This window comes from Mus musculus, chromosome 4 (assembly GCF_000001635.26).
Source record: "Mus musculus strain C57BL/6J chromosome 4, GRCm38.p6 C57BL/6J".
NCBI classification, from domain to species: Eukaryota; Metazoa; Chordata; class Mammalia; order Rodentia; family Muridae; genus Mus; species Mus musculus.
In genome coordinates, this window is record NC_000070.6 from 122,681,503 (window position 1) to 122,706,804 (window position 25,302).

General features: G+C 40.7%; 1 protein-coding gene across 1 annotated transcript; it reads left to right on the forward strand.

Annotated features, from left to right (window-relative positions):
* The first annotated feature begins 7,756 nt into the window (after positions 1-7,756).
* 9530002B09Rik (RIKEN cDNA 9530002B09 gene) lies at positions 7,757-23,633 on the forward strand. Its single transcript, NM_023865.3, has 5 exons — positions 7,757-7,997; positions 18,948-19,045; positions 19,682-19,796; positions 20,822-20,886; positions 23,328-23,633. Exons 1-4 carry the CDS (start codon positions 7,865-7,867, stop codon positions 20,881-20,883), a joined length of 408 nt encoding a protein of 135 aa, NP_076354.1. The 5' UTR covers positions 7,757-7,864; the 3' UTR covers positions 20,884-20,886; positions 23,328-23,633.
* Positions 23,634-25,302: the final 1,669 nt, after the last annotated feature.

Here is a 25,302-nt window from a genome sequence, read left to right on the forward strand (position 1 = left end):
ATGCTGTCTTTCTTCCACTGGATGGTTTTAGCTCCCTTGTCGAAGATCAAGTGACCATAGGTGTGTGGGTTCATTTCTGGGTCTTCAATTCTATTCCATTGGTCTACTTGTCTGTCTCTATACCAGTACCATGCAGTTTTTATCACAATTGCTCTGTAGTAAAGCTTTAGGTCAGGCATGGTGATTCCACCAGAGGTTCTTATATCCTTGAGAAGAGTTTTGGCTATCCTAGGTTTTTTGTTATTCCAGATGAATTTGCAAATTGCTCCTTCTAATTCGTTGAAGAATTGTGTTGGAATTTTGATGGGGATAGCATTGAATCTGTAGATTGCTTTTGGCAAGATAGCCATTTTTACAATGTTGATCCTGCCAATCCATGAGCATGGGAGATCTTTCCATCTTCTGAGATCTTCTTTAATTTCTTTCTTCAGAGACTTGAAGTTTTTATCATACAGATCTTTCACTTCCTTAGTTAGAGTCACGCCGAGATATTTTATATTATTTGTGACTATTGAAAAGGGTGTTGTTTCCCTAATTTCTTTCTCAGCCTGTTTATTCTTTGTGTAGAGAAAGGCCATTGACTTGTTTGAGTTAATTTTATAACCAGCTACTTCACCGAAGCTGTTTATCAGGTTTAGGAGTTCTCTGGTGGAATTTTTAGGGTCACTTATATATACTATCATATCATCTGCAAAAAGTGATATTTTGAGTTCCTCTTTTCCAATTTGTATCCCCTTGATCTCCTTTTGTTGTCGAATTGCTCTGGCTAATACTTCAAGTACTATGTTGAAAAGGTAGGGAGAAAGTGGGCAGCCTTGTCTAGTCGCTTATTTTAGTGCGATTGCTTCCAGCTTCTCACCATTTACTTTGATGTTGGCTACTGGTTTGCTGTAGATTGCTTTTATTATGTTTAGGTATGGGCCTTGAATTCCTGATCTTTCCAAAACTTTTATCATGAATGGGTGTTGGATCTTGTCAAATGCTTTTTCTGCATCTAACGAGATGATCATGTGGTTTTTGTCTTTGAGTTTGTTTATATAATGGATTACATTGATGGATTTTTGTATATTAAACCGTCCCTGCATCCCTGGAATAAAACCTACTTGGTCAGGATGGATGATTGCTTTAATGTGTTCTTGGATTCGGTTAGCGAGAATTTTATTAAGGATTTTTGCATCGATATTCATAAGAGAAATTGGTCTGAAGTTCTCTATCTTTGTTGGATCTTTCTGTGGTTTAGGTATCACAGTAATAGTGGCTTCATAAAATGAGTTGGGTAGAGTACCTTCTACTTCTATCTTGTGAAATAGTTTGTGCAGAACTGGAATTAGATCTTCTTTGAAGGTCTGATAGAACTCTGCACTAAACCCGTCTGGTCCTGGGCTTTTTTTGGCTGGGAGACTATTAATAACTGCTTCTATTTCTTTAGGGGATATGGGACTGTTTAGAAGGTCAACTTGATCCTGATTCAACTTTGGTACCTGGTATCTTTCCAGAAATTTGTCCATTTCGTCCAGGTTTTCCAGTTTTGTTGAGTATAGCCTTTTGTAGAAGGATCTGATGGTGGTTTGGATTTCTTCAGGATCTGTTGTTATGTCTCCCTTTTCATTTCTGATTTTGTTGATTAGGATTTTGTCCCTTTGCCCTTTAGTGAGTCTAGCTAAGGGTTTATCTATCTTGTTGATTTTCTCAAAGAACCAACTCCTCGTTTGGTTAATTCTTTGAATAGTTCTTCTTGTTTCCATTTGGTTAATTTCACCCCTGAGTTTGATTATTTCCTGCTGTCTACTCCTCTTGGGTGAATTTGCTTCCTTTTTTTCTAGAGCTTTTAGATGTGTTGTCAAGCTGCTAGTATGTGCTCTCTCCCGTTTCTTTTTGGAGGTACTCAGAGCTATGAGTTTCCCTCTTAGAAATGCTTTCATTGTGTCCCAAAGGTTTGGGTACGTTGTGGCTTCATTTTCATTAAACTCTGAAAAGTCTTTAATTTCTTTCTTTATTCCTTCCTTGACCAAGGTATCATTGAGAAGAGTGTTGTTCAGTTTCCACGTGAATGTTGGCTTTCCATTATTTATGTTGTTATTGAAGATCAGTCTTAGGCCGTGGTGTTCTGATAGGATACATGGGACAATTTCAATATTTTTGTATCTGTTGAGGCCTATTTTGTGACCAATTATATGGTCAATTTTGGAGAAGGTCCCGTGAGGTGCTGAGAAGAAGGTATATCCTTTTGTTTTAGGATAAAATATTCTGTAGATATCTGTAAGGTCCATTTGTTTCATAACTTCTCTTAGGTTCACTGTGTCCCTGTTTAGTTTCTGTTTCCACGATCTGTCCCTTGAGGAAAGTGGTGTGTTGAAGTCTCCCACTATTATTGTGTGAGGTGCAATGTGTGCTTTGAGCTTTACTAAAGTGTCTTTAATGAATGTGGCTGCCCTTGCATTTGGAGCGTAGATATTCAGAATTGAGAGTTCCTCTTGGAGGATTTTACCTTTGATGATATGAAGTGTCCCTCCTTGTCTTTTTGATAACTTTGGGTTGGAAGTCGATTTTATCCGATATTAGAATGGCTACTCCAGCCTGTTTCTTCAGACCATTTGCTTGGAAAATTGTTTTCCAGCCTTTCACTCTGAGGTAGTGTCTGTCTTTTTCCCTGAGATGGGTTTCCTGTAAGCAGCAGAATGTTGGGGCCTGTTTGTGTAGCCAGTCTGTTAGTCTATGTCTTTTTATTGGGGAATTGAGTCCATTGATATTAAGAGATATTAAGGAAAGGTAATTGTTGCTTCCTGTTATTTTTGTTGTTAAAGTTGGCATTCTGTTCTTGTGGCTGTCTTCTTTTAGGTTTGTTGAGGGATTATCTTCTTGTTTTTTCTAGGGCGTGGTTCCCGTCCTTGTATTGGTTTTTTTTCTGTTATTATCCTTTGAAGGGCTGGATTCATGGAGAGATAATGGGTGAATTTAGTTTTGTCGTGGAATACTTTGGTTTCTCCATCTATGGTAATTGAGAGTTTGGCTGGGTATAGTAGCCTGGGCTGGCATTTGTGTTCTCTTAGTGTCTGTATAACATCTGTCCAGGCTCTTCTGGCTTTCATAGTCTCTGGTGAAAAATCTGGTGTAATTCTGATAGGCTTGCCTTTATATGTTACTTGACCTTTTTCCCTTACTGCTTTTAGTATTCTATCTTTATTTAGTGCATTTGATGTTCTGATTATTATGTATCGGGAGGAATTTCTTTTCTGGTCCAGTCTATTTGGAGTTCTGTAGGCTTCTTGTATGTTCATGGGCATCTCTTTCTTTAGATTTGGGAAGTTTTCTTCAATAATTTTGTTGAAGATGTTTGCTGGTCCTTTGAGTTGAAAATCTTCATTCTCATCCACTCCTATTATCCGTAGGTTTGGTCTTCTCATTGTGTCCTGGATTTCCTGGATGTTTTGAGTTAGGATCTTTTTGCATTTTCCATTTTCTTTGATTGTTGTGCCGATGTTCTCTATGGAGTCTTCTGCACCTGAGATTCTCTCTTCCATCTCTTGTATTCTGTTGCTGATGCTGGCATCTATGGTTCCAGATTTCTTTCCTAGGGTTTCTATCACCAGTGTTGCCTCACTTTGGGTTTTCTTTATTGTGTCTACTTCCCTTTTTAGGTCTAGTATGGTTTTGTTCATTTCCATCACCTGTTTGGATGTGTTTTCCTGTTTTTCTATAAGGACTTCTACCTGTTTGGTTGTGTTTTCCTGTTTTTCTTTAAGGACTTGTAACTCTTTAGCAGTGTTTTCCTGTTTTTCTTTAAGGACTTGTAACTCTTTAGCAGTGTTCTCCTGTATCTCTTTAAGTGAGTTATTGAATTCCTTCTTTATGTCCTCTACCATCATCATGAGATATGCTTTTAAATCCAGGTCTAACTTTTCAGGTGTGTTAGGGTGTCCTGGACTGGGCGAAGTGGGCGTTCTGGGTTCTGATGATGGTGAGTGGTCCTGGTTTCTGTTAGTAGGATTCTTACGTTTACCTTTCGCCATCTGGCAATCTCTGGAGTTAGTTGTTATAGTTGTCTTTGTTAAGAGATTGTTCCTCTGTTGATTTTGTTACCCTCAATCAGCAGGCGTGGGAGACAAGCTCTCTCCTCTGAGTTTCAGTGGTCAGAGCAGTCTCTGCAGGCAAGCTCTCCTCTTTCGGGGAAGGTGTACAGTTATCTGGTGATTGGACCTCCTCCTGGCTGAAGGTGAAGGCCCAAAACAGGATCTTTCCCAGAAGCTCTGTGGCTCTCACCAGGAAGGTGGCCGGTCGTCTGGAGCCGAAGATGGCACCGCCCCAGAAGCTCTGCGACTCTCGCCTGTCCCAGAAACAGCTGGCCTCTGTATTCCACACGGTCACCCGTGCAGCCTGCCCTCCGCGGAGTCCCGGAGCCAAGAAGGCTCCCGCCGGCGCCTGTGACACGAACCTCTCAGCTGACACCAACCTCTCAGCGCATTTTCTTTGATTGTTGTGTCCATGTTCTCTATGGAAACTTCTGCACGTGATATTCTCTCTTACATCTCTTGTATTCCATTGCTGATGCTCACCTCTATGGTTCCAGATTTCTTTCCTAGGATTTCTATCTCCAGAATTGTCTCCCTTTGGGTTTCCTTTAATGTTTCTACTTCCATTTTTGATCTTGATCAATCCCATCACCTGTTTGGATGTGAATTCCTGTAATTCTTTAAGGGATTTTTGTTTTCCTCTTTAAGGACTTCTACCTATTTAGCAGTGTTTTCCAGTCCTTCTTTGAGGGATTTTTGTGCTTCCTCTTTAAGGACTTCTACCTGTTTAGCAGTGTACGCCTGTATTTCTTTAAGTGAGTTATTAATGCCCTTCTTCAAATCTTCTACCAGAATCATGAGATATGATTTTAAATCCAAATCTTGCTTTTCAGGTGTGTTGGTGTGTTCAGAAATTGCTGTGGTGGGAGTACTGGGTACTGATGATGTCGAGTGGTCTTGGTTTCTGTTAGTAATGTTCCTACATTTGCCTTTCACCATCTGGCATTCTCTAGTATTAGATGTTTTAGCTGTCTCTGGCTGGAGCTTGTTCATCCTGTGATTCTTTTAGCCTCTGTCAGCAAGCTTGGGAGTCCAACTCTTTCCTGAATCCCAGTCGTCAGAACACTTTCTGCAGGCAGGATCTGCCCTTGGAGGGAAGGTCCACAGTGGTCCGGTGCTCAGATTGGCTTCCTGGCTGAAGATGAAGGCCTGAAGGACCCTGTTCAAGAAGCTCTGTTGCTTCTGTGGCCAATTCACACTCCTGTGTGGACTCATCTCTGAAAGTCCAGGGATACAAAATGGCGCTCTCACACGATTCCTAGGGTCAGAGCCCTCCTTTGAGGCCAACTCTCCTCTGGTGGGGAAGGTGCACAGAGTTCTGCTCTCAGCTTTGTCTCCTGGCTGAAGATGAAGGCCTGAAAGGACCTGTTCCAAGAAGCTCTGTTGCTTCTGCTGCCCATGTGTACTCCTGAGTGGACTGGTCTCTGAGAGACCCAGGATGCAAGATGGGACTCTCACCTGAGTCCCATGGTCAGAGCCCTCTCTGGAGTCTGACTCTCCTCAGTGATCCTAAGATCCTCGGTGTGCTAGGGAGCCTGTGGCATGGAGAGTCCTCTGGGGACTGTGGGACCATCCTCCAAGTTCACACCTAAGGTGGCCCAGGGCTGGTCCTGACAGGATCAAACCTTGATGACCATTTTAAAGGCAAGGCTCTTGGTGTGTCATCATTCACCCCTTTTAGAAATTTGGACACTCAATTCATGCTATGTCCTGTGTTTGGACATTAGGCACAGCTTTTGGTTATTATCAATGTAGACCATGCTGAACTAGAACTCTGAGATGTACATACCTCTGCCACCAAAGTGCTGAGATTAAAGGAACCTTACACAGCTGACTGTTTCTTCACAAAGACATTGAAGGAGTGACTTTAAAAATATGATGAGATGCAAAGTAGGGATTCAGAAGAGAGGACAGTTTAGGTAGAGGGGGACCTATAGAGGAAGTGAATCTGATTCAAAAGGGCCTGTTTAGGCAGATAGGGATGGGAATGATACAGTAGAGTATATGGGCTGCAAGAGCTCATTCTGGATGAGTCTGTAGATCTGAGCTGTAGAGAGAAGAAGGAATAAAAGTTGGGGTAAGTTTAATGTATCTGTGGAGGTCAGAGACATAGCATGCACTGAGAAGAAGTGTGTTAGTTGGCATCTCATTGTATAACATAGCCTTGTAGACTGGAGAGTAGGAAAGCTATGTATGCACTTGCAGGTTTGGATAAAAGAACCATAATCAGAGGACTGTGGGTACATTGCCTGACAAAATATATTGTGATAAGACTAAGGAGGACTATTCAGTTGTTAAAGGTTTGTGAAAAATGTGTGAGACAAAAAAAAAATGAGAGCTACGCAGTCCATGGGTATTTGGTAGTCTAGCTGGTAGAGTCTATTTAGAGGTGCTGAGTGCTTCAATCATGGGTTGATGGTGAAGTAATTGGGGAGAACACAAGGATTGAGTGTAAGACTTAAGACAAGAGCCCAGTCCTTAGGTGAGAAGTGGCCAAAATATATGATGTTTTAAAGTGTCAATTGAGAATCCAGATTTAGTGATCTGAGCACTCAGGAGGTTGATAGAGGTAGATTGTAGTGAGTTTGAGGTCACTGAAGGCCACAGAAACACAAACAGAAACACACATGAGAGACAGGGGGGAGGGAGAGAGGAAGAGAGAAAGGGAGAAGGAGGGAGAGAATGAGGAAGGGAGAGGGAGAGAGGATGTGGGTAGGTTTCATGTTGGAACCAATTTTCACCACTTGGTCATCTGAGGTTTCTGGAATCTCTGTGTCCTAGGCCAAGAATATATGCAGAAGAAAGAGGAACATATGAGTGTCTGAAGTAGAGGGCCAGGAACTGTTTTTAAGGAAGATTCCTCATGTTATCAATGTAGCAACCCTCATAGTGTGAATTACTTTGGATGAAAGGGACCATGGGGCCCGGGGCAATATTTAGTTCTTCTATTTGGAGGAGGTACAAACTAAAAAGGAATATAACTCATTCCAGCAATAGTGACAGCTCTTCTCTACTAAGACACAGCTTAGAGGAGGCACAGTTCAATTCCTTGAGGGCACTAACATTGTCACCTTGATTTATAAAATAGGAGACCCATCCCATAGGCAAGCATAAATCCCTGACACTATTAATCATACTCTGTTATACTTGTAGGCAGGAGTCTAGCATAACTATATTCTAGGAGTGTCTACCCAGCAGCCAACTGAAAAAGATGCAGATATCTACTGGCAAATATTGGACAGATACAGGAAATGCTTATGAAAGAGTTAAAGGATTAAAGGCCCTGACGAGGATAAAAAATCCACAGGAAAATCAACAGAGTCAACTAACCTGGATCCTTGGCACCTCTCAGAGACTGAGCAAATCAAAGATCATATGTGAGCTGGAGTGGGGCCCTGGCACATAGGGCTGCATTTTCTGGCTGCAGTGGGAGAGGCTGAACATAACCCTGAAGAGATTTGATGACCCATGGTGGGGGAAATACAATGTAGCATACTCTGAACAGATAAGGGTAGTAGGGATGGGGAGGTAATCTTTGAGGGGGAAGTTAGAGTGGTGACAGTGTTTATGATGTAAATCCATTAAAATAAAATGGGAACCTTTAATGTTGTTTAAAGAACAAAAGAGTACTTTATGTTCTGTTGTAAAAACAAAATAGATACATGTCAGTAATGATATTGCTGCAGGGAATTCTCAGACTGTATCACCCAGTAGGGTTGTGGTCACATGTGTCCTGTAAGGCATTCTGATTGCCAGCCAGGGGTGGAAACATTTGTTGGTATCACTGAGCTAAGATGGTGTTACCTCGATCCCTGTGGCTGCTGTCTGTCTGTCTTCTGTCCTGGTGTTGTGATGCCAGGTCACTAGGTCCTCAAGATCTACAGCTAGAATCATGGCAAATAACTTTTGTGTTCTTGCATCTGAAAGGTGAGTGAGGGGTAGATGAGAATATGGCAGGCAATCATCTGCCTTTTCTGCCTGGGTTTAACATCTGCAAATCAAGAGCTGTACTCAACAGTATTTGGGATTTGGAAACTTCTCTGTACTGCAGGGAAAGTTGCCAGGTGTCTCTGGTGAGTAATCATGGAGAACTGTGCATTGCTGGGGTTCATGCTATCTTTATTAAAATCCTAGCATCTGTGGCATCATCTTTGTGTATCTCACAGTCAGACTAGGCTGTCTCTGCAGAGCTGGGCAGCACACGCAGGCATTCATTCCTTCACATGTGAATAGAGATCTACCAGGCACTTTCGTGTCTTTCATACCATTACCACACTGCATCTGCTCCATTTGAGCATGAAGCATATTGACTTTTCCCCCTTCTGGAACATGCTTTCCAGTGGGGAAACATACTCTATGGAAATGAAGGAAAAGTCAAACAGCTGCGGGTGCAGTAGAGACAAACATAGCACGTGGAAAGGATAGAAACTGAGATGTGAACTTGTGTTTGTAGAGAGCAAGGTTATGACAGCATGTACCAGGAGAACAATGCCTAAGTAGAGGTGAAGTAGATAAGGGAAGATTCCATATGGATGTATGATGCTATATAAGTATTCGGATCAAACAACCCTGAGATTCCACCTCACACCAGTCAGAATGTCTAAGATCAAAAATTCAGGTGACAGCAGATGCTGGCGAGGATGTGGAGAAAGAGGAACACTCCTCCATTGTTGGTGGGATTGCAGGTTTGTACAACCACTCTGGAAATCCGTCTGGCGGTTCCTCAGAAAATTGGACATAGTACTACCGGAGGATCCAGCAATACCTCTCCTGGGCATATATCCAGAAGATGCCCCAAATGGTAAGAAGGACACATGCTCCACTATGTTCATAGCAGCCTTATTTATAATAGCCAGAAGCTGGAAAGAACCCAGATGCCCCTCAACAGAGGAATGGATACAGAAAATGTGGTACATCTACACAATGGAGTACTACTCAGCTATTAAAAAGAATGAATTTATGAAATTCCTAGGCAAATGGATGGACCTGGAGGGCATCATCCTGAGTGAGGTAACACATTCACAAAGGAACTCACACAATATGTACTCACTGATAAGTGGATATTAGCCCAAAACCTAGGATACCCAAGATATAAGATACAATTTCCTAAACACATGAAACTCAAGAAAAATGAAGACTGAAGTGTGGACACTATGCCCCTCCTTAGAAGTGGGAACAAAACACCCTTGGAAGGAGTTACAGAGACAAAGTTTGGAGCTGAGATGAAAGGATGGACCATGTAGAGACTGCCATATCCAGGGATCCACCCCATAATCAGCATCCAAATGCTGACACCATTGCATACACTAGCAAGATTTTGCTGAAAGGACCCAGATGTAGCTGTCTCTTGTGAGACTATGCCGGGGCCTAGCAAACACAGAAGTGGATGCTCACAGTCAGCTAATGGATGGATCACAGGGCTCCCAATGGAGGAGCTAGAGAAAGTACCCAAGGAGCTAAAGGGATCTGCAACCCTATAGGTGGATCAACATTATGAACTAACCAGTACCTCGGAGCTCTTGACTCTAGCTGCATATGTATCAAAAGATGGCCTAGTCTGCCATCACTGGAAAGAGAGGCCCATTTGACACGCAAACTTTATATGCCCCAGAACAGGGGAATGCCAGGGCCAAAAAGGGGGAGTGGGCGGGTAGGGGAGTGGGGGTGGGTGGGTATGGGGGACTTTTGGTATAGCATTGGAAATGTAAATGAGCTAAATACCTAATAAAAAATGGAAAGAAAAAAAAATAATAAGTATTCGGATCAGTTTAGCAGGGGCAGAGGGAACAAGAGAAGAGAGGGTATAGACATATGTCAGGGCTTTTAAGACTAGTGTAAGGACTTACAATTTTACTAGGAACTTGTGAGGAGATGGGTTGCAAAATGAGCATATGTGCTTGTATAAAGAGTTGTTCTGAGCCCATTTTTGTAGTTGGAACCTGTAGAGAGCTAATATAGAAAAGTAATTCACCAGCATTCTGGAAGCAGAGGCAGGAGGATATTTGTAAGTTCAAGGCCTGTGTGATCTACATGACAAGTTTTGGGTCAGCCAAAACTACATGGGGAGATCCATAAATAACAATATATATTAGTTAAAATAAAAAATGAAGCAAAAGTACCTTTCTATTGGTGACACTAGCTGTTCATACAGCCCCTTCTCTTGTTCTGTGAAACAAAGGCTTTCTCTGTGAGCTCTAGGGAGAAGTTGTCTTTAGAGAGAAAGGGATTGAGTGATAGAGCACAGAGATTACAGGGAATTCAGTCTGCTTGTCAGCAGAGACAGCAACAGATTTTTTTCTCAGGTTCTTCAGGGAACTGAATTATTATCTGTGAATATAATTTTCCTAAATAATGTTTTCTTCCCATTAATTACTAATTTATTTACTTTAAATCCTGACTAGTCCCCCCACCTCCTCAGAGACCCATAAACAAATGTAAGACCAATCTCTGGAAGAGTTGTCAAAGAGTTTGGGGAAGAACTGAGGAAAAATCTTCTTAAAAGATGGGTATGGGGGACTTTTGGTATAGCATTGGAAATGTAAATGAGCTAAATACCTAATAAAAAATGGAAAAATAAATAAATAAATAAATAAATAAATAAATAAATAAATAAGAATAAAGTAGATCCATTTCCTGGTTAAAAAAAAAAGATACCTTGTGCCCATTTCTAAGAAGGGGCAAAGTGTCCACACTTTGGTCTTCCTTCTTCTTGAGTTCCATGTGTTTTGCAAATTGTATCTTGGGTATTCTAAGTTTCTGGGCTAATATCTACTTATCAGTGAGTGCATACCATGTGAGTTCTTTTGTGATTGGGTTACCTCACTCAGGATGATACCCTCCATATCCATCCATTTGCCTAGGAATTTCATAAATTCATTGATTTTAATAGCTGAGTAGTACTCCATTGTGTAAATAAGTTACAAAGAAAAAGTTTGAAGCTGAGAGGAAAGAATGGACCATCCAGAGACTGCCCCATCTGGGGGTCCATCCCATAATCAGCCACCAAACACAGACACTACTGCATATACCAGTAAGATTTTGCTGAAAGGACCCTGATATAGCTGTCTCTTGTGAGGCTATGCTAGTGCCTGACAAACACAGAAGTGGATGCTCACAGTCAGCTATTGGATGGAACATAGGGCCCGCAATGGAGGAGATAGAGAAAGTACCCAAGGAGCTGAAGTGATCTGCAACCCTATAGGTGGAACAACAATATGAACTAACCAGTGACCCCAGAGCTTGTGTCTCTAGGTGCATATGTAGCAGAAGATGGCCTAGTCAGCCATCATTGGGAAGAGAAGCCCCTTGGTCTTACAAACTTTATATGCCCCAGTACAAGGGAACACTAGGGCCAAGACGTGGAAATGGGTAGTTAGGGGAGCAGAGGGGGGGAGGGTATACGGGACTTTTGGGATAGCATTTGAAATGTACATGAAGAAAGTACCTAATAAAAAAATTCGAAGAAAAAATAACGATACCTTGTGCAAGATTCAGGTCAGTGGTCTGTTTGTCCTGAGACTCTCTAGCTTTATCCTGTAGCTAGTTAATTGTTTCTTTCTCTTGTAATTCAGTAAAGAGAGATCAGTGCCAGGGAAATTCTATGAATTGTATGAAAAGTAGAATGAGACCTTATAGGATCAGGGTTTATGATTAAGGCATCAGACCCTGTCTTTCATGTTCCACTAGTTTCCTTATTTTTATATTTGCTGTGTTGGGAATAGATTGTAGACATCACAGGTGCTTCAAGGGGACACTGCAGACTTAAGCCCCAGAGATGCTTGTGAGTCAGAGCTGCATAGTCATAGCTGTGTGGTAACATGAAGTGTGGGGAAGTGAAGTGGTGGAACTTTGACATATATGAGAGTGGCATCAAGGGATTTAGATGTCCCTGAGAGATGTAGGAGGTAGAGGTGACACCATAGCTTTTGGCTTTAACAGTTAGAAAGTGAATTTGTTGTACCAGATGGTGTAGTTTGGAGGGTGAACATATTTGATGTGTGCTCACTGTGTGTGTGAGACAGACAGACAGACAGACAGACAGACAGACAGACAGACAGACAGAGACAGAGAAAGACAGAGACAGAGACAGAGACAGACAGAGACTAATAGAGACACATAGGCAGGAAGACAGAGAGACAGAGAGAGGAATGGAAGGGAGAGAGAGAGGGAGAGAAGAGATTATTGTTTTACAACAAACAAAGTGTCACAAACCAGTCATTCTAGCATTAGAGAGGCAGAAGCAAGAGGATCACGGTTTCAGCCAGGCCAAACAGAAAGACACAGCCAGACCCTATAACAAACAAAAATTTTATTCAGTTTTTGGCCCTACTTAAAGAGTGTGTGTGTGTGTGTGTGTGTGTGTGTGTGTGTAGGTCAGCATATGTGTATCTCAGAGGACGATATTTGTGATACAAGTCTTTTCTTTTTCTATGTTGTTTATGGTGATCAAACTCAGAACATTATACTTGGCAGCAGGTGTCTTTTCCCATAGTAGTAGCATAGAAACCTTAACTATTGCCTTCTTTAATCCAATATAGCCAATGATAACCTAGAATTTTCCATGAGCCATCGATTCCCTTGAACTCCTAATCCTTTTACCTCTGCTTGATAAGTACTAAGATTACTGTCACATTTATTATGCCTGTTTGATTTGATTTTTGGAGATAGTGTCTAATGTTGCCCAGGTTGTCCTTTATCTTATTATATAGCCACAGAGGAACATTTTTCATTTTCCTTTTCCCTGTTTTGTTTTTCTTCCTTTATTATTTTATTTTAAGACAGAGTCTCTCTAACTGTCTAGTCAAGGCAGTGTTGTTCTCAACTTATATTACAGACTAGCCTCAAATCCCCAGTGATCCTCTTGCTTCCACCTTATGAGTTCTGACATTACAGGAGCCACAAGTCCAATTTTGGATAGGCATGCTTGAACTACTTATTCTCCTTCTACTTACCAAGTTGTGGGATTACATATAGTTTATAATGCTCAGTGTGGAGTCTGTGCTGACTTTGAACTCAGGATCCCTGTACCCCACCTCTGGAGGGCTGGGATCACAAGCATGTGATCAAACAAAGGTTTTGCATTTTATAACTGATATTGTTTTCACAAAACTGGAAGGTGATTCAGAGGTGTTTGCACAGTTGGGGAATTTTGGTTCAGAAACACTTGTCTCTTGTCAAAGTCTTGTCATGTGGTAAGGTTAGTCCTGATGTCAATATTTTATAAACAGGGCACCTCATCGTCTGTTGGTGGACTGTATGACCAGGAAATAGTCGAAGAGAGATAGTGAGGTAACATCCTGAGGGGTGTAGGGTGGTTATGACAGTTCAGTGTCCTGGATGCCACTGAAGAAAATGTTCCAAAAGAAGGAATCATGCCAAGAATGATATCTAACACTTGCAGCCTCAGGGCTGGGGAGGCCTGGGAAGGTAGACCCTTAAACTTGGCTGTTAGTTAAATGCCAGGGTAGATTATCTACTTACTAGTGAGATCGTAGTGAATTCCTGAACAATTTTGAGTGATAATCCATCTCAAAAACAACAAACCATCCAACCAACCAACAGTATATGCCACCATCACAAACAACAGAATAGAAGAGAGCAGATCTTGCCACCTCACATAGATAGATCTGTTATGAGCATATTGGGAGTTGATAATTGGACTCATCCATGTGTATTAGTGTTGACAAAAGCAGTTTGAGGGTAATATTTTTGGAGTGGGTTAAGGAAACCACAGAGTTGAATTTGAGTCTGATGAGATGGACAGTCTTATGAGGCTGTATTAGTCTCCAGGGTTACTAGGGTCAGACTAAATGGGAATGTGAGTTAGATTCTGTGGCTCACAGAGTTACATTGTTCTGGGAATGTCCAGATCCTTGTGCTGAAGTAAAAATATTCAGCAGACTAAAACTGGCAAACATTTAATCGATGCATAGACATATAGACAGAAAGGGAGCAGGTAGATTCTTTAAGAGAGAGCTGATGATATTCCAGCAGGACAGGGATATTTGTATCATAGTTCACAGAAGTTACCTGACCTTATTTATTTTGCATTTTGTATTCTGTTTTGAACAGACAGAAAAGGGCAGCTCATAATTTTTATCAGTGGCTCGTGTAACTATATTTTTCCTCCATGAAACTAGATTATAGTGGTGTAGATCCTGTTAGCTCTAGTTGATTATAAAATACTACAGCTTACTCTATCAGGATCTGAAAAACAGGGGAGTTTTTTTTTTTCATTTTTAGCCTTTGCTTCTGTGTTGGGGTCCAGTCCTGTTTTTCTTTCTTATTGGTTCTTTTTGAGGTAGCAGAGCAGAAGAGCATTGCTGTGTGAGAATTGGTTTTAGAGGATGTTTAGGGTTCTTGTATAATAATGTTTATTTATCATAAGTCTAAGTCACTATGCTTCAGTAGGTGATCTGCCTTCTGAGTTCTTCTGAGGCATAAAACTTTTTAGTACTTCATGGTAAAATTGCAGGGGATTAAGTAAAGTAGCCATTGTTTTTATCTCTTCAGGAACTGTGTGGCTCCAACTCCAAGCTTGCTAGTTGAAGTTGCAGTTAAAAAAGGGACATGTTGAAAACTGATTTTAGCTTTTATTTCTATGTTCCTAAAAGTTTCCTATGAACGTTCTCTAAGAAAGAGTGAAAAGTGCCTTAAAGTGTTCTCTCTTTTCACTTTCCTCAGCACCTATACACCTTTCAGAATATATCATCACATGGTAAAAATTCATCACAAGTTTATGCATAAATTCAAATCATAAATTGTATGAGAAGTTTACAACACAGAATATTTACATGTACATCTGGCTAAATACTCAACATCTTTCATGAGTTTTACATATTCTTAGAGGGTTAAATACAATAACTTTTTTGACTAAGTAGTGAGTTAAGTTTTGTATAGATAAACGCAGGCAATATATTATCTCCTGTCCTTTCACCTATAGTAAATCTTTAGTTCACTTTTTTTTTCTTTGTCTGTTTTTTTTCCATTTTTTATTAGGTATTTAGCTCATTTACATTTCCAATGCTATACCAAAAGTCCCCCATACCCACCCACCACCACTCCCCTACCGACCCACTCCCCCTTTTTGGCCCTGGCGTTCCCCTGTACTGGGGCATATAAAGTTTGCAAGTCCAATGGGCCTCTCTTTGCAGTGATGGCCGACTAGGCCATCTTTTGATACATATGCAGCTAGAGACAAGAGCTCTGGGGTACTGCTTAGTTCATATTGTTGTTCCACCTATAGGGTTGCAGTTCCCTTTAGTTCCTTGGGTGCTTTTTCTAGTTCCTCCATTGGGAGCCCTGTGGTCCATTAAATAGATGACTGTGAGCATCCACTTCTGTGTCTGCTAGGCCCTGGCATAGTCTCACAAGAGACAGCTATATCTGGGTCCTTTCAGAAAAATCTTGCTAGTGTATGCAATGGTGTCAGCATTTGGAAGCTGATCATGGGATGGATCTCTGGATATGGCAATGACTAGATGGTCCATCCTTTCGTAACACTTCCAAATTTTGTCTCTGTGACTCCTTCCATGGATGTTTTGTTTCCTATTCTAAGAAGGGGCAAAGTGTCCACACTTTGGTCTTTGTTTTCTTGAGTTTAATGTGTTTAGCAAATTGTATCTTATATCTTGGGTATCCTAAGTTTCTGGGCTAATATCCACTTATCAGTGAGAACATATTGTGAGAGTTCCTTTGTGATTGGGTTACCTCACTCAGGATGATGCCCTCCAGGTCCATCCATTTGCCTAGGAATTTCATAAATTCATTCTTTTTAATAGCTGAGTAGTACTCCATTGTGTAAATGTACCACATTTTCTGTATCCATTCCTCTGTTGAGGGGCATCTGAGTTCTTTCCAGCTTCTGGCTATTATAAATAAGGCTGCTATGAACATAGTGGAGCATGTGTCCTTCTTACCGGTTGGGACATCTTCTGGATATATGCCCAGAAGAGGTATTGCTGGATCTTCCGGTAGTATTATGTCCAATTTTCTGAGGAACTGCCAGACTGATTTCCAGAGTGGTTGTACAAGCTTGCAATCCCACCAACAATGGAGGAGTTTTCCTCTTTCTCCACATCCTCGCCAGCATCTGCTGTCACCTGAATTTTTGATATTAGCCATTCTGACTGGTGTGAGGTGGAATCTCAGGGTTGTTTTGATTTGCATTTCCCTGATGATTAAGGATGTTGAACATTTTTTCAGGTGCTTCTCTGCCATTTGGTATTCCTCGGGTGAGAAATCTTTGTTCAGTTCTGAGCCCCATTTTTAATGGGGTTATTTGATTTTATGGAGTCTACCTTCTTGAGTTCTTTATATATATTGGATATTAGTCCCCTGTCTGATTTGGGATAGGTAAAGATCTTTTCCCAATCTGTTGGTGGTCTTTTTGTCTTATTGATGGTGTCTTTTGCTTTGCAGAAGCTTTGCAATTTTATGAGGTCCCATTAATCGATTCTCGATCTTACAGCACAAGCCATTGCTGTTCTATTCAGGAATTTTTCCCCTGTACCCATATCTTCGAGGCTTTTCCCTACTTTCTCCTCTATAAGTTTCAGTGTCTCTGGTTTTATGTGGAGTTCCTTAATCCACTTAGATTTGATCTTAGTACAAGGAGATAGTAATGGATCAATTCGCAATCTTCTACATGATAACAGCCAGTTGTGCCAGCACCATTTGTTGAAAATGCTGTCTTTTTAGTTCACTTTTAATGACCTTTGGTTAACGATTTTACAACCTCTTAGAGTGTGGTCTAAGTCACAGATGCATGCTTACTATCTCAGAAGCAATTAAATTATAACACTTAAAGACTGGCAGGATTCTCATTGCAGTTTTGATTATCAGAGATGACTTAATAGCAGTCCTATTATAAAAGAGCTTAACAATTACTAATATAATTTTAGCAGTTCTTACAAGCTTATTATTAATAATTAAGAAAACATTTACTTGTCTATATAGCATCACTACAAGACAGTGTATCTTTGTAGTTCTGCAGAAATCTCCTCAAAAGGGTGGACTAATACCTAGTGCTTGATATATATAATATTAGAGAAAGCATATTAATAGCAGTTATCTTTCCTAAAATAAAATTCTCCTGGGCATTGCATGTTGAAGCCAATCTGTCAACTGTACAGTTCATGGCAGAACCATCCCATAACAATCAACTGCTAGTCTTCTGCCTCTCTTTGTTGGTTCCTGACACTTCTGTGTGCCTCAGACACTTCATGTCATTCATTTTGTTTCTGACAATCCTCCTACTTCAGTTCCAAATCAACACATTTCAGTTTTGTGTCACTGTACCTGGCCCAGGTTTGCTTTTGGTTTGTTTTCAATTTGCTAAGTAATTCAGGGGTTGTATTGTTACATTTCCACCAATAGGACCCAACTATTTCTCTTTTTCCGTATCCTTGAGGTCTGTCTGGGTATCAATCAGAACTTAGATATTTCACTTTGTATTTTGCTAAAGACAAATGATGCTGCTGGCCCTTTCCTATCTTCTTGGTAACATGTCTTTTCATTCTTTTTCTTTTCATTTTTTATGATCTTTTTCATTTATGTTGATGTTTTGAGGTTTATTTGTTACTTATTTTGCCTGTGAACATGTTTTGCCTGCATGTATATCTGTGAAACTTGTGCATGCAGCACTCCTATGAGGCAGAGGAAGCTGTTTGATGCCCTGGAATTCCAGTTACAGAGAGTTGTGAGCCATCATGTGAGTGCTGAGAAGAACATCCATTGGTTTAACAGTTGATGTGTTTCTCTGTTTCTCTACCCTATTTATTTATTTTGTCATGGGGTCTGCTATGTCCCTCAACAGTTCGGACATAGTATACCCAAAATATGCTCCAAAATGTCATTAGGACACATGCTTCACTATGTTCATAGCGGCCTTTATTTATAATAGCCATGAGCTGGAAAGAACTCAGATGTCCCTCAACAGAGGAATGGATACAAAAAATATGGTATATTTACACAATGGAGGAGTATGCAGCTATAAAAAAAACAATGAATTTATGATATTCTTAGAAAAATGGATTTATCTGGAGGATATCATCCTAAGTGGGGTACCCCAATCACAAAACACACACACACACACACACACACACACACACACACACACACACACACATGATATGCACTCATTGATAAGTGGCTATGAGCCCAGAAGGGAGACCAAAGTGTGGATACTTTTGTTCCCCTTCCTTCTCAGGAAGGGGAACAAAATACCCATAGAAGGAGGTACAGAGACACAGTGTGAAGCAGAGAATGAATGAATGACCATACTGAGATTGCCCCACCTGGGAATCCATCCCATAAACAGCCCCCAAAAGTACACACTGTTGTGGATGCCAGCAAGATCTTGTTGACTGGAGCCTGATATAGCTGTCTCCTGAAAGGCTTTGCCAGTGCCTGAGAAATATGGAAGTTGATGCTCACATCCATCCATTAACCAGAGTACTGGGTCCCCAACAAAGGAGCTATAGAAAGTACCAAGCAGCTGAATGGGGTTTGCAGCTTCACAGGAGGAACAACAATAGGAGCCAACCAGTACCTCCAGGGACCCCTGGGACAAAAGCACCAACCAAAGAAAACACATGGTAGGACTCATGGCTCTATCTGCTTACGTAGCAGAGGTTGGCCATCAATAGAAGGAAAAGCCCTTGGTCCTGTGAAGGTTCTATGCCCCAGTATAGGAGAAAGCCAGGGCCAGAAAATGAGAGTGGATAGACTGATGAACAGGGGGGAAGGGGGAGGGAATAGGAGCTTTCAAAGGGGAAATTAGGAAAGGAGATAACATTTGAAATTTAAATAAGGAAAATATCTAATTTTAAAAAGTTATATTTTGATTCAATTTCCACCCTTGATTCTGATGGCTAGGAGAAACAATAAGTATGGATGACATTGAAGTGATGTTTCAAATGAATAAAGCTGGAGCTTATGTCCCATCTGTTGAGACTGAGAAGGCTGTGATGGAGGTAAGATGCCAGCTCATTCCCGGAAGGGTTTGCTGTGGGGTTGGATAAGGAGTGCCATATGAATGTTTTCCCTTGCAAACCTTCTCCACATTGACTTGTACTTCATATTTAGATGCAGAATTTGCTATTTGTCCCATGCTTCTGAGTGCTGAGATTGCAGGCATGTGCCATCATGCTCATGAACTCTCATGGGCATATGATGATCTCAGCCTGTATGAGTGATTTTTCTGCTGCTTTGATAAAAACAGCATTGTGAGAAGCAACTTAGGTAGAGTTTATAGGGACTCATAGTTTCAAAGTCATAAAAGTTCATCATGGCAGAAATGGGTGTTATCAGGAGAAGGAAGGTGAGAGGGCACAAACTCAACTGCAAACATGTAGCAGGAGATGAAACTAGAAGTGAAGCAAGGCTGTGAACCCTTAAAGCCCACCCCAGTGATATGCTTTTACAGCACATCTTGACCTCCACTAATAACACCCAAGCACACCCCAACTGGGTACCCCATTTTGAAATATGTGAGCTAAAGGGGGACATTCTCATTCATACCATGATTCAACCTAAACCACTAAGCTTATGAAAGAAACATCCTGTTCCCAACAGTCCCACCATTTGATTTCTCACTGCTTGATTTTTAGGATGTGGATAACAAAGCCTTGTATGTCAGCTCACATGCATTTAAGATTCTCCCTAAGCAGCCTAAGTTGAGACATGGCCACACTGATTTTAAATTTCCTGAACCATCCCAAATGTGTAAGTATTCTTATAGTTCTTGGCAATACTTTTCATGAAATCAATATTTCTTGTATTCAAAAACTTAACACTAATTAATTGGAAATCGTCCTATATCAATGAAAAGAAATCAGTTTTAAAATGTGCCAGTAAGAAGCTTTGTGGAACTTAATTTAATTTCTTAGTTTTTTCCCTATATGGGTGAGCATGATCCCATATATGAGTTGTGGCCATAGAGACCAGAGGTGGGCATCGCATCCTCTGAGGTTGCAGGTGATTGTAAGCTATCAGTTTTGGATTCTAGTAACTGAACTTTAGTCCTGTGCAAGAGTAGTAAAGACTCTTGACTGCTGAGCCATTTCTCCAGCTCTCTTCTACTTAAGTACATGAATGAATGAATGTAATTTGGTTTTTTCTTTGTTTATTCATTTTGTTTTCCATACAGAGTTTCTCTGTGAGGTCTTCTGTTCTGAAACTGTTTTTCTACTGCAGGCCTGCCTCTGCCTCAAGTGTGTTTAGATTAAAGTCATTTGCTGCCACCTCATTTTAATATAGTGTAGAATTTTAAACTATATTTATTTACTTAATGTGTGACTGCTGGACAACACAGTGATGATGATGATGTCGACGACGACGATGGCAATGATGATGACAACTACAAAAAAAGCCTCTCAATGTACCTGGACCACACTGTTGATTACACTGCTTTACTGTGGAGTCCCATAGACCTTCCTGTCACAACAGTGCAACACTGATATTACCAGATTACTGCTATACTACAATATTTTGCGTTTTTAAAAGGGAAGCATGCAGTAAATACTCAGTTTGTGATGCTTGAATGAAAGCACTTATCTGACTGAGCCATCATCGTTCTTACATCCCTTATATTATATAAAATGAGATTTGTGTTCAGCTTTTTGGGATGGAGATCTTGTTACACTGTGGTTTGGGGACCCATAATGTCTTAAATAGCTTAATCTGCTAAGTGACTGTTTATACATTCTAATGTGGCAATCAGAGGTAACAAACACTTCTGAAATTTCCAGGGAAGGTATTGATGAACGATGACTCTACCCGCTACAAATTGAAATTTTGGCAAAGAACTTGAGAGGTAATATCTGTTTTTTTTAATATTTGCTTATAATTTTATGTATATTGCTTTTTTCCTGAATGCATTTCTAAGAGATAGTCTGATTTTTCTGAAATTAGAGTTGCAGATAGCTGTGAGCTGCTTCGTCTGTCCTTAGAATTGATCAGAAGACTGTAGAACATAACTAAGTTAACAACCTCAGCCCTCAACTGCTGAGCTTTTTTCCAGGCCAAAGTTTCACTCTTTCATCCCCATTGTTCTCATTTTTAAATTGACCTACCTAATATATTGAATTTCTGTTTTCCTATGAAAATATAAAATCTTTCATTGTATCCAAGGTTGGCCTCAAAAACCAATAAGTATCACACCTGCCTCAACCTTCTGGGTGCTGGATTAAAACCATGTGTGATTACAACTAGCAACCACTCATTTTAAAAAATGTACTAGTTTAATGTGTATACTAGTCAACAGCCCTTGTAAAATTTCATATGTGCATAGTTGAGGAAACAAGTTACCACTATGAGGAAGTAGGAAGTTTCTTGGTATTGTAAAGCTCTGTGACACAGACAAATTAGGTGGGCATTATTATTTCCAACTTAATTGACATGATTCTGTTGAAATGTGGTGGTTCCAAACATATGGCACATACTAATTGGAGAGAGGGGGGAGAAAGGGAGAGGGAGAGAGAGAGGGAGAGGGAGAGGGAGAGGGAGAGGGAGAGGGAGAGAGAGAGAGAGGAAGAGAGAGAGAGGGAGAGAGAGAGACAGAGAGAGAGAGAGACAGAGAGAGAGAGACAGAGAGAGAGAATGTGTCTGCAGGTACCAGGGAGGCACAAGAGGATGTCAGACCACCTGAAGCTGGAAAACAGTTAACTGTGAACTAACTACTATGAGTAACGGGATCATACCTAGGGTTCTCTACAAGAGTAGTACACACCAAACTACTAAGCCATGTTTCCAGTCGTGTGTGTGTGTGTGTGTGTGTGTGTGTGTGTGTGTGTGTGTGTACATAGGTAGGAAGGTAGATAGGTAGGTACATATGTATTCTCAATTTAGGCAATTCAGTTGTGTATTTATTCTATATGTTATTCAGAGACTAAACTCAGGGTGTCCCTGTTGCCAGAAGGTACTTTTACATGCTGTATCATCTCCACAACCATGGTGATGTTCTTAAATGAACTCCTCTGGCCAATAATGGAGGAGACAAGAATAAAATTGAGGATATCATTGAGAAGACTTCTATAAAAGCTCAGGGTAGAATGATAGGAAAGGCTGTTCTCAGCAAGATGGTGAGAAGAGGTCAGAGTCAGGAAGAATTTATTGATGGAATGTGATGGGAAATTAGAGAAGCTAAGGAAAACTCCCAAGATATCAGTATGAGGAACTTGCTTAATAGTATTGACATTTACAGAGACAGAACCACTAGAGAGAAACACACTCTGTGTGTTGGTTTATTAAGGGAGGCAATTTGACTGTGGTGTAAATGATTTGATGTAGACTTCAATTGCAAGTATACTCCCTGAGATGGCAAATAGAACTGTATTTCAGGACATATGTATCTAAAATTCAGGATGGGGACAGGGATAGGTGCATTCAAAAGACTGTAGTGTATACACTAATTATATTTACCTTTATTTTAACTTTTATTATGGGGAAATTATACATAGGTACAATACACAGAGTAATAGAGTGAATATCTCTGTATTTACTTTCATCCTTGTTTCTCAATTTCCATTTGGTAAGGTGTATTAGTGGATAAAAAGTGGTTGCCAAGCAAACTTGACCAGCTTTCTTAACAGTTAGGTCTCTGGTGGAAGGAGAGACCAAGTCTAAAAAATTATCTTTGACCTCCACATATGTGTCCTGGCATCCACATTCACACTTAATTTTATCCTAACTCTCCCACCTGCTCTTCCAGGGGTCAGAGCATTTTAAAGCAAAGTCCCATATGGTGACCAATAAATACGTATCAATTGAAGAGAAGAAGCTTATAAGATGGCTGTGCTAGTTTGTTTCTTTAAATCTAGTACTCAGGAGATAGAGGAAATAGAGACGGAAGTTCAGGATCAACATTGACTATGAAGTGAATTTGCATTTTGTGGGATACATAATATAGTGGCAATAAAATGAAAGAAAGTAGAAGAAAAGAAAAAAAAAACAAAGAAACCAACTCATATTTAGAAATAAACAAAGTAATTGGAGAACTTGATGCAAGAGTTTGATCAAAATGGCAGAAGATGGATGTAATGACATGTACCTTTTTTCCCCATATTTGGAAGGTATAAATGGATAGGTTTTTCAATTTGAGGACAGCCTGGACTACACTGTAAGTTTCAGGAGAGCCAGATATACATAGTGAAACTTTGTGTATCCCCAAAAGAACCTAACAGGTGATGGTGGAAGTTAGAGAGGGTGTGGAAAAACAAAATGGCTCAGTGGATCTTACTCTAACTTCTCTTGTAGAGTCCTGAAGAAACTTGTCCCAATATGGGATATTCCAGGGAATGGTCATAAGACAAACCCAAGGCTTGTGTAAACATTGTGAAGACAGCAATACTTTGCATGCATTTTGAACTATGAAGACACAACAAAACTGAAAAAGAACAACCCTGCTTACAAAGTAGAGTTTAGTCTCCTGCTACTTAACATAGCCGCTTTCTTTCTCTGTCCTCATTTGGGAAAATTTCCTAATCTGTAAGACAGGCATGCTCACTTAGTGTAAGCTCTTCTCAGGTTCTCTGAAATAAACTTAACTGCACTTTGAGTCCAGTCTTCTGACTTCTTTTTCCTCATGATTTCCTAACATGATACCCAATTCTGGGACAGGAGCTTGGAGCAGGGAGCCCTCTTGCAACTCAGGGAGCATGGACAGCAGAAGTGAATCCACAGCTAACTCGTGGTTCTGCTTGAGTTGTCTGTGAGTTAGTTCTACCCTTTCCATTGAGCCTCCCCGACTTCCTTCTACCCAGCCTTCCTTGCTCTTCCTCTGCATTGAAGAGTGCTGATTTCCTGAGACTGAGGACCTGGTCATTCTGACTGTCAGGTCTTTGCATGGGGAATGCTCAAAATCCTTGTTGGCCATGTTCCTCCAATTGCTCCCTAATCCTTCTACTATATGTTCCTATATGGCAACCAGGTTGCCAAGGAACTCAGAAATCCACCTGCTTATATCTTCCAATTTTTAAGATTAAAGGCATGCACCACCAGAGCCACCTGAGAGTAGATTTTTCCACAGAAGTTTTGAAGAAGGACCTTTAGAAGCACAATGAGATGTAAAATACGGATTCACGTAAGAGCACAGTCTGAGTGGGGTTCTAGAGGTAAAGTGGACTGGATTCCAGACAGCCGTTGAGAGCTTCCAAGTACTTGACTGCTGTGAAGCAGGTAGGGATAGGAATGATACAGTAGAGTGAATGAGCTACAAGAGGGGGACAACCTGCAGATCTGGGCTACAGAAAGAACAAACAATGAAATTTTGTAGAAATCAAAGGCATCTCTGGAAATCAGAGAGGGAGCATGTGCTGAGAATTTGGTTAGCTATAGTCTGTGAAGAGGTGCTGGCTAGTGCAGTGGGTTGGTACTGAGAATTAGGTGGGCAAAAGAAATGGTTCTCAGGTATGAGGAGCATACCCAGATTCAATATAGCATAAATATAAGGAGCCCAGTTCTTATGCTGAGAAGTGACCAAAATATAAGTGGTTTTAAGTTGTCAATTTAAAGTCCAGGTGTAGTGGTGTTCCAAGCACTATGGAGGCTGCTGATTCAGATGAATCTTTTAGTATGAGACCAGTCTGTCTCCATGAGTAGTTTCAGTCCATGCAGGGCCACAGAAAGAGAGAGAGAGAGAGAGAGAGAGAGAGAGAGAGAGAGAGAGAGAGAGAGAGAGAATGTGCCAGGGAGAGAGAGGTGCCAGGGAGGCCAGAAGAAGGGGTCAATTCACCTGAAACTGGAGATCAGGTATCTTTGAACCACCTGATATACATGATGGAATCATACCTAGGGTTCTCTGCAAGAGTAGTGCACACCAGACTATTAAGCCACATCTCCTGTCCTGAATATAATTTTCTTTTTTTTTTTTTTTTTTTTTTTTTTTTTTTTTTCCTTAAACTTTTTTTTTTTTTACTTTCATAGACAAAGCAGAATGTTTTTTTTTTTTCCATTTTTTTTAATTAGGTATTTAGCTCATTTACATTTCCAATGCTATACCAAAAGTCCCCCTTACCCACCCACCCACACTCCCCTACCCACCCACTCCCCCCCTTTGGCCCTGGCGTTCCCCTGTACCGGGGCACACAAAGTCTGCGTGTCCAATGGGCCTCTCTTTCCAGTGATGGCCGACTAGGCCATCTTTTGATACATATGCAGCTAGAGTCAAGAGCTCAGGGGTACTGGTTAGTTCATAATGTTGTTCCACCTATAGGGTTGAAGATCCCTTTAG

What these genes read in the sequence shown, in the direction of transcription:
- 9530002B09Rik (NM_023865.3), top strand. Translation starts at nt 7,865, where the DNA reads ATGGTGTTACCTCGATCCCTGTGGCTGCTGTCTGTCTGTCTTCTGTCC. An exon ending in CTGAGAAGGCTGTGATGGAG is followed by an intron (nt 19,046 to 19,681) that starts GTAAGATGCCAG and finishes CTTGATTTTTAG; the next exon opens with GATGTGGATAACAAAGCCTT. An exon ending in TCCTGAACCATCCCAAATGT is followed by an intron (nt 19,797 to 20,821) that starts GTAAGTATTCTT and finishes TGAAATTTCCAG; the next exon opens with GGAAGGTATTGATGAACGAT.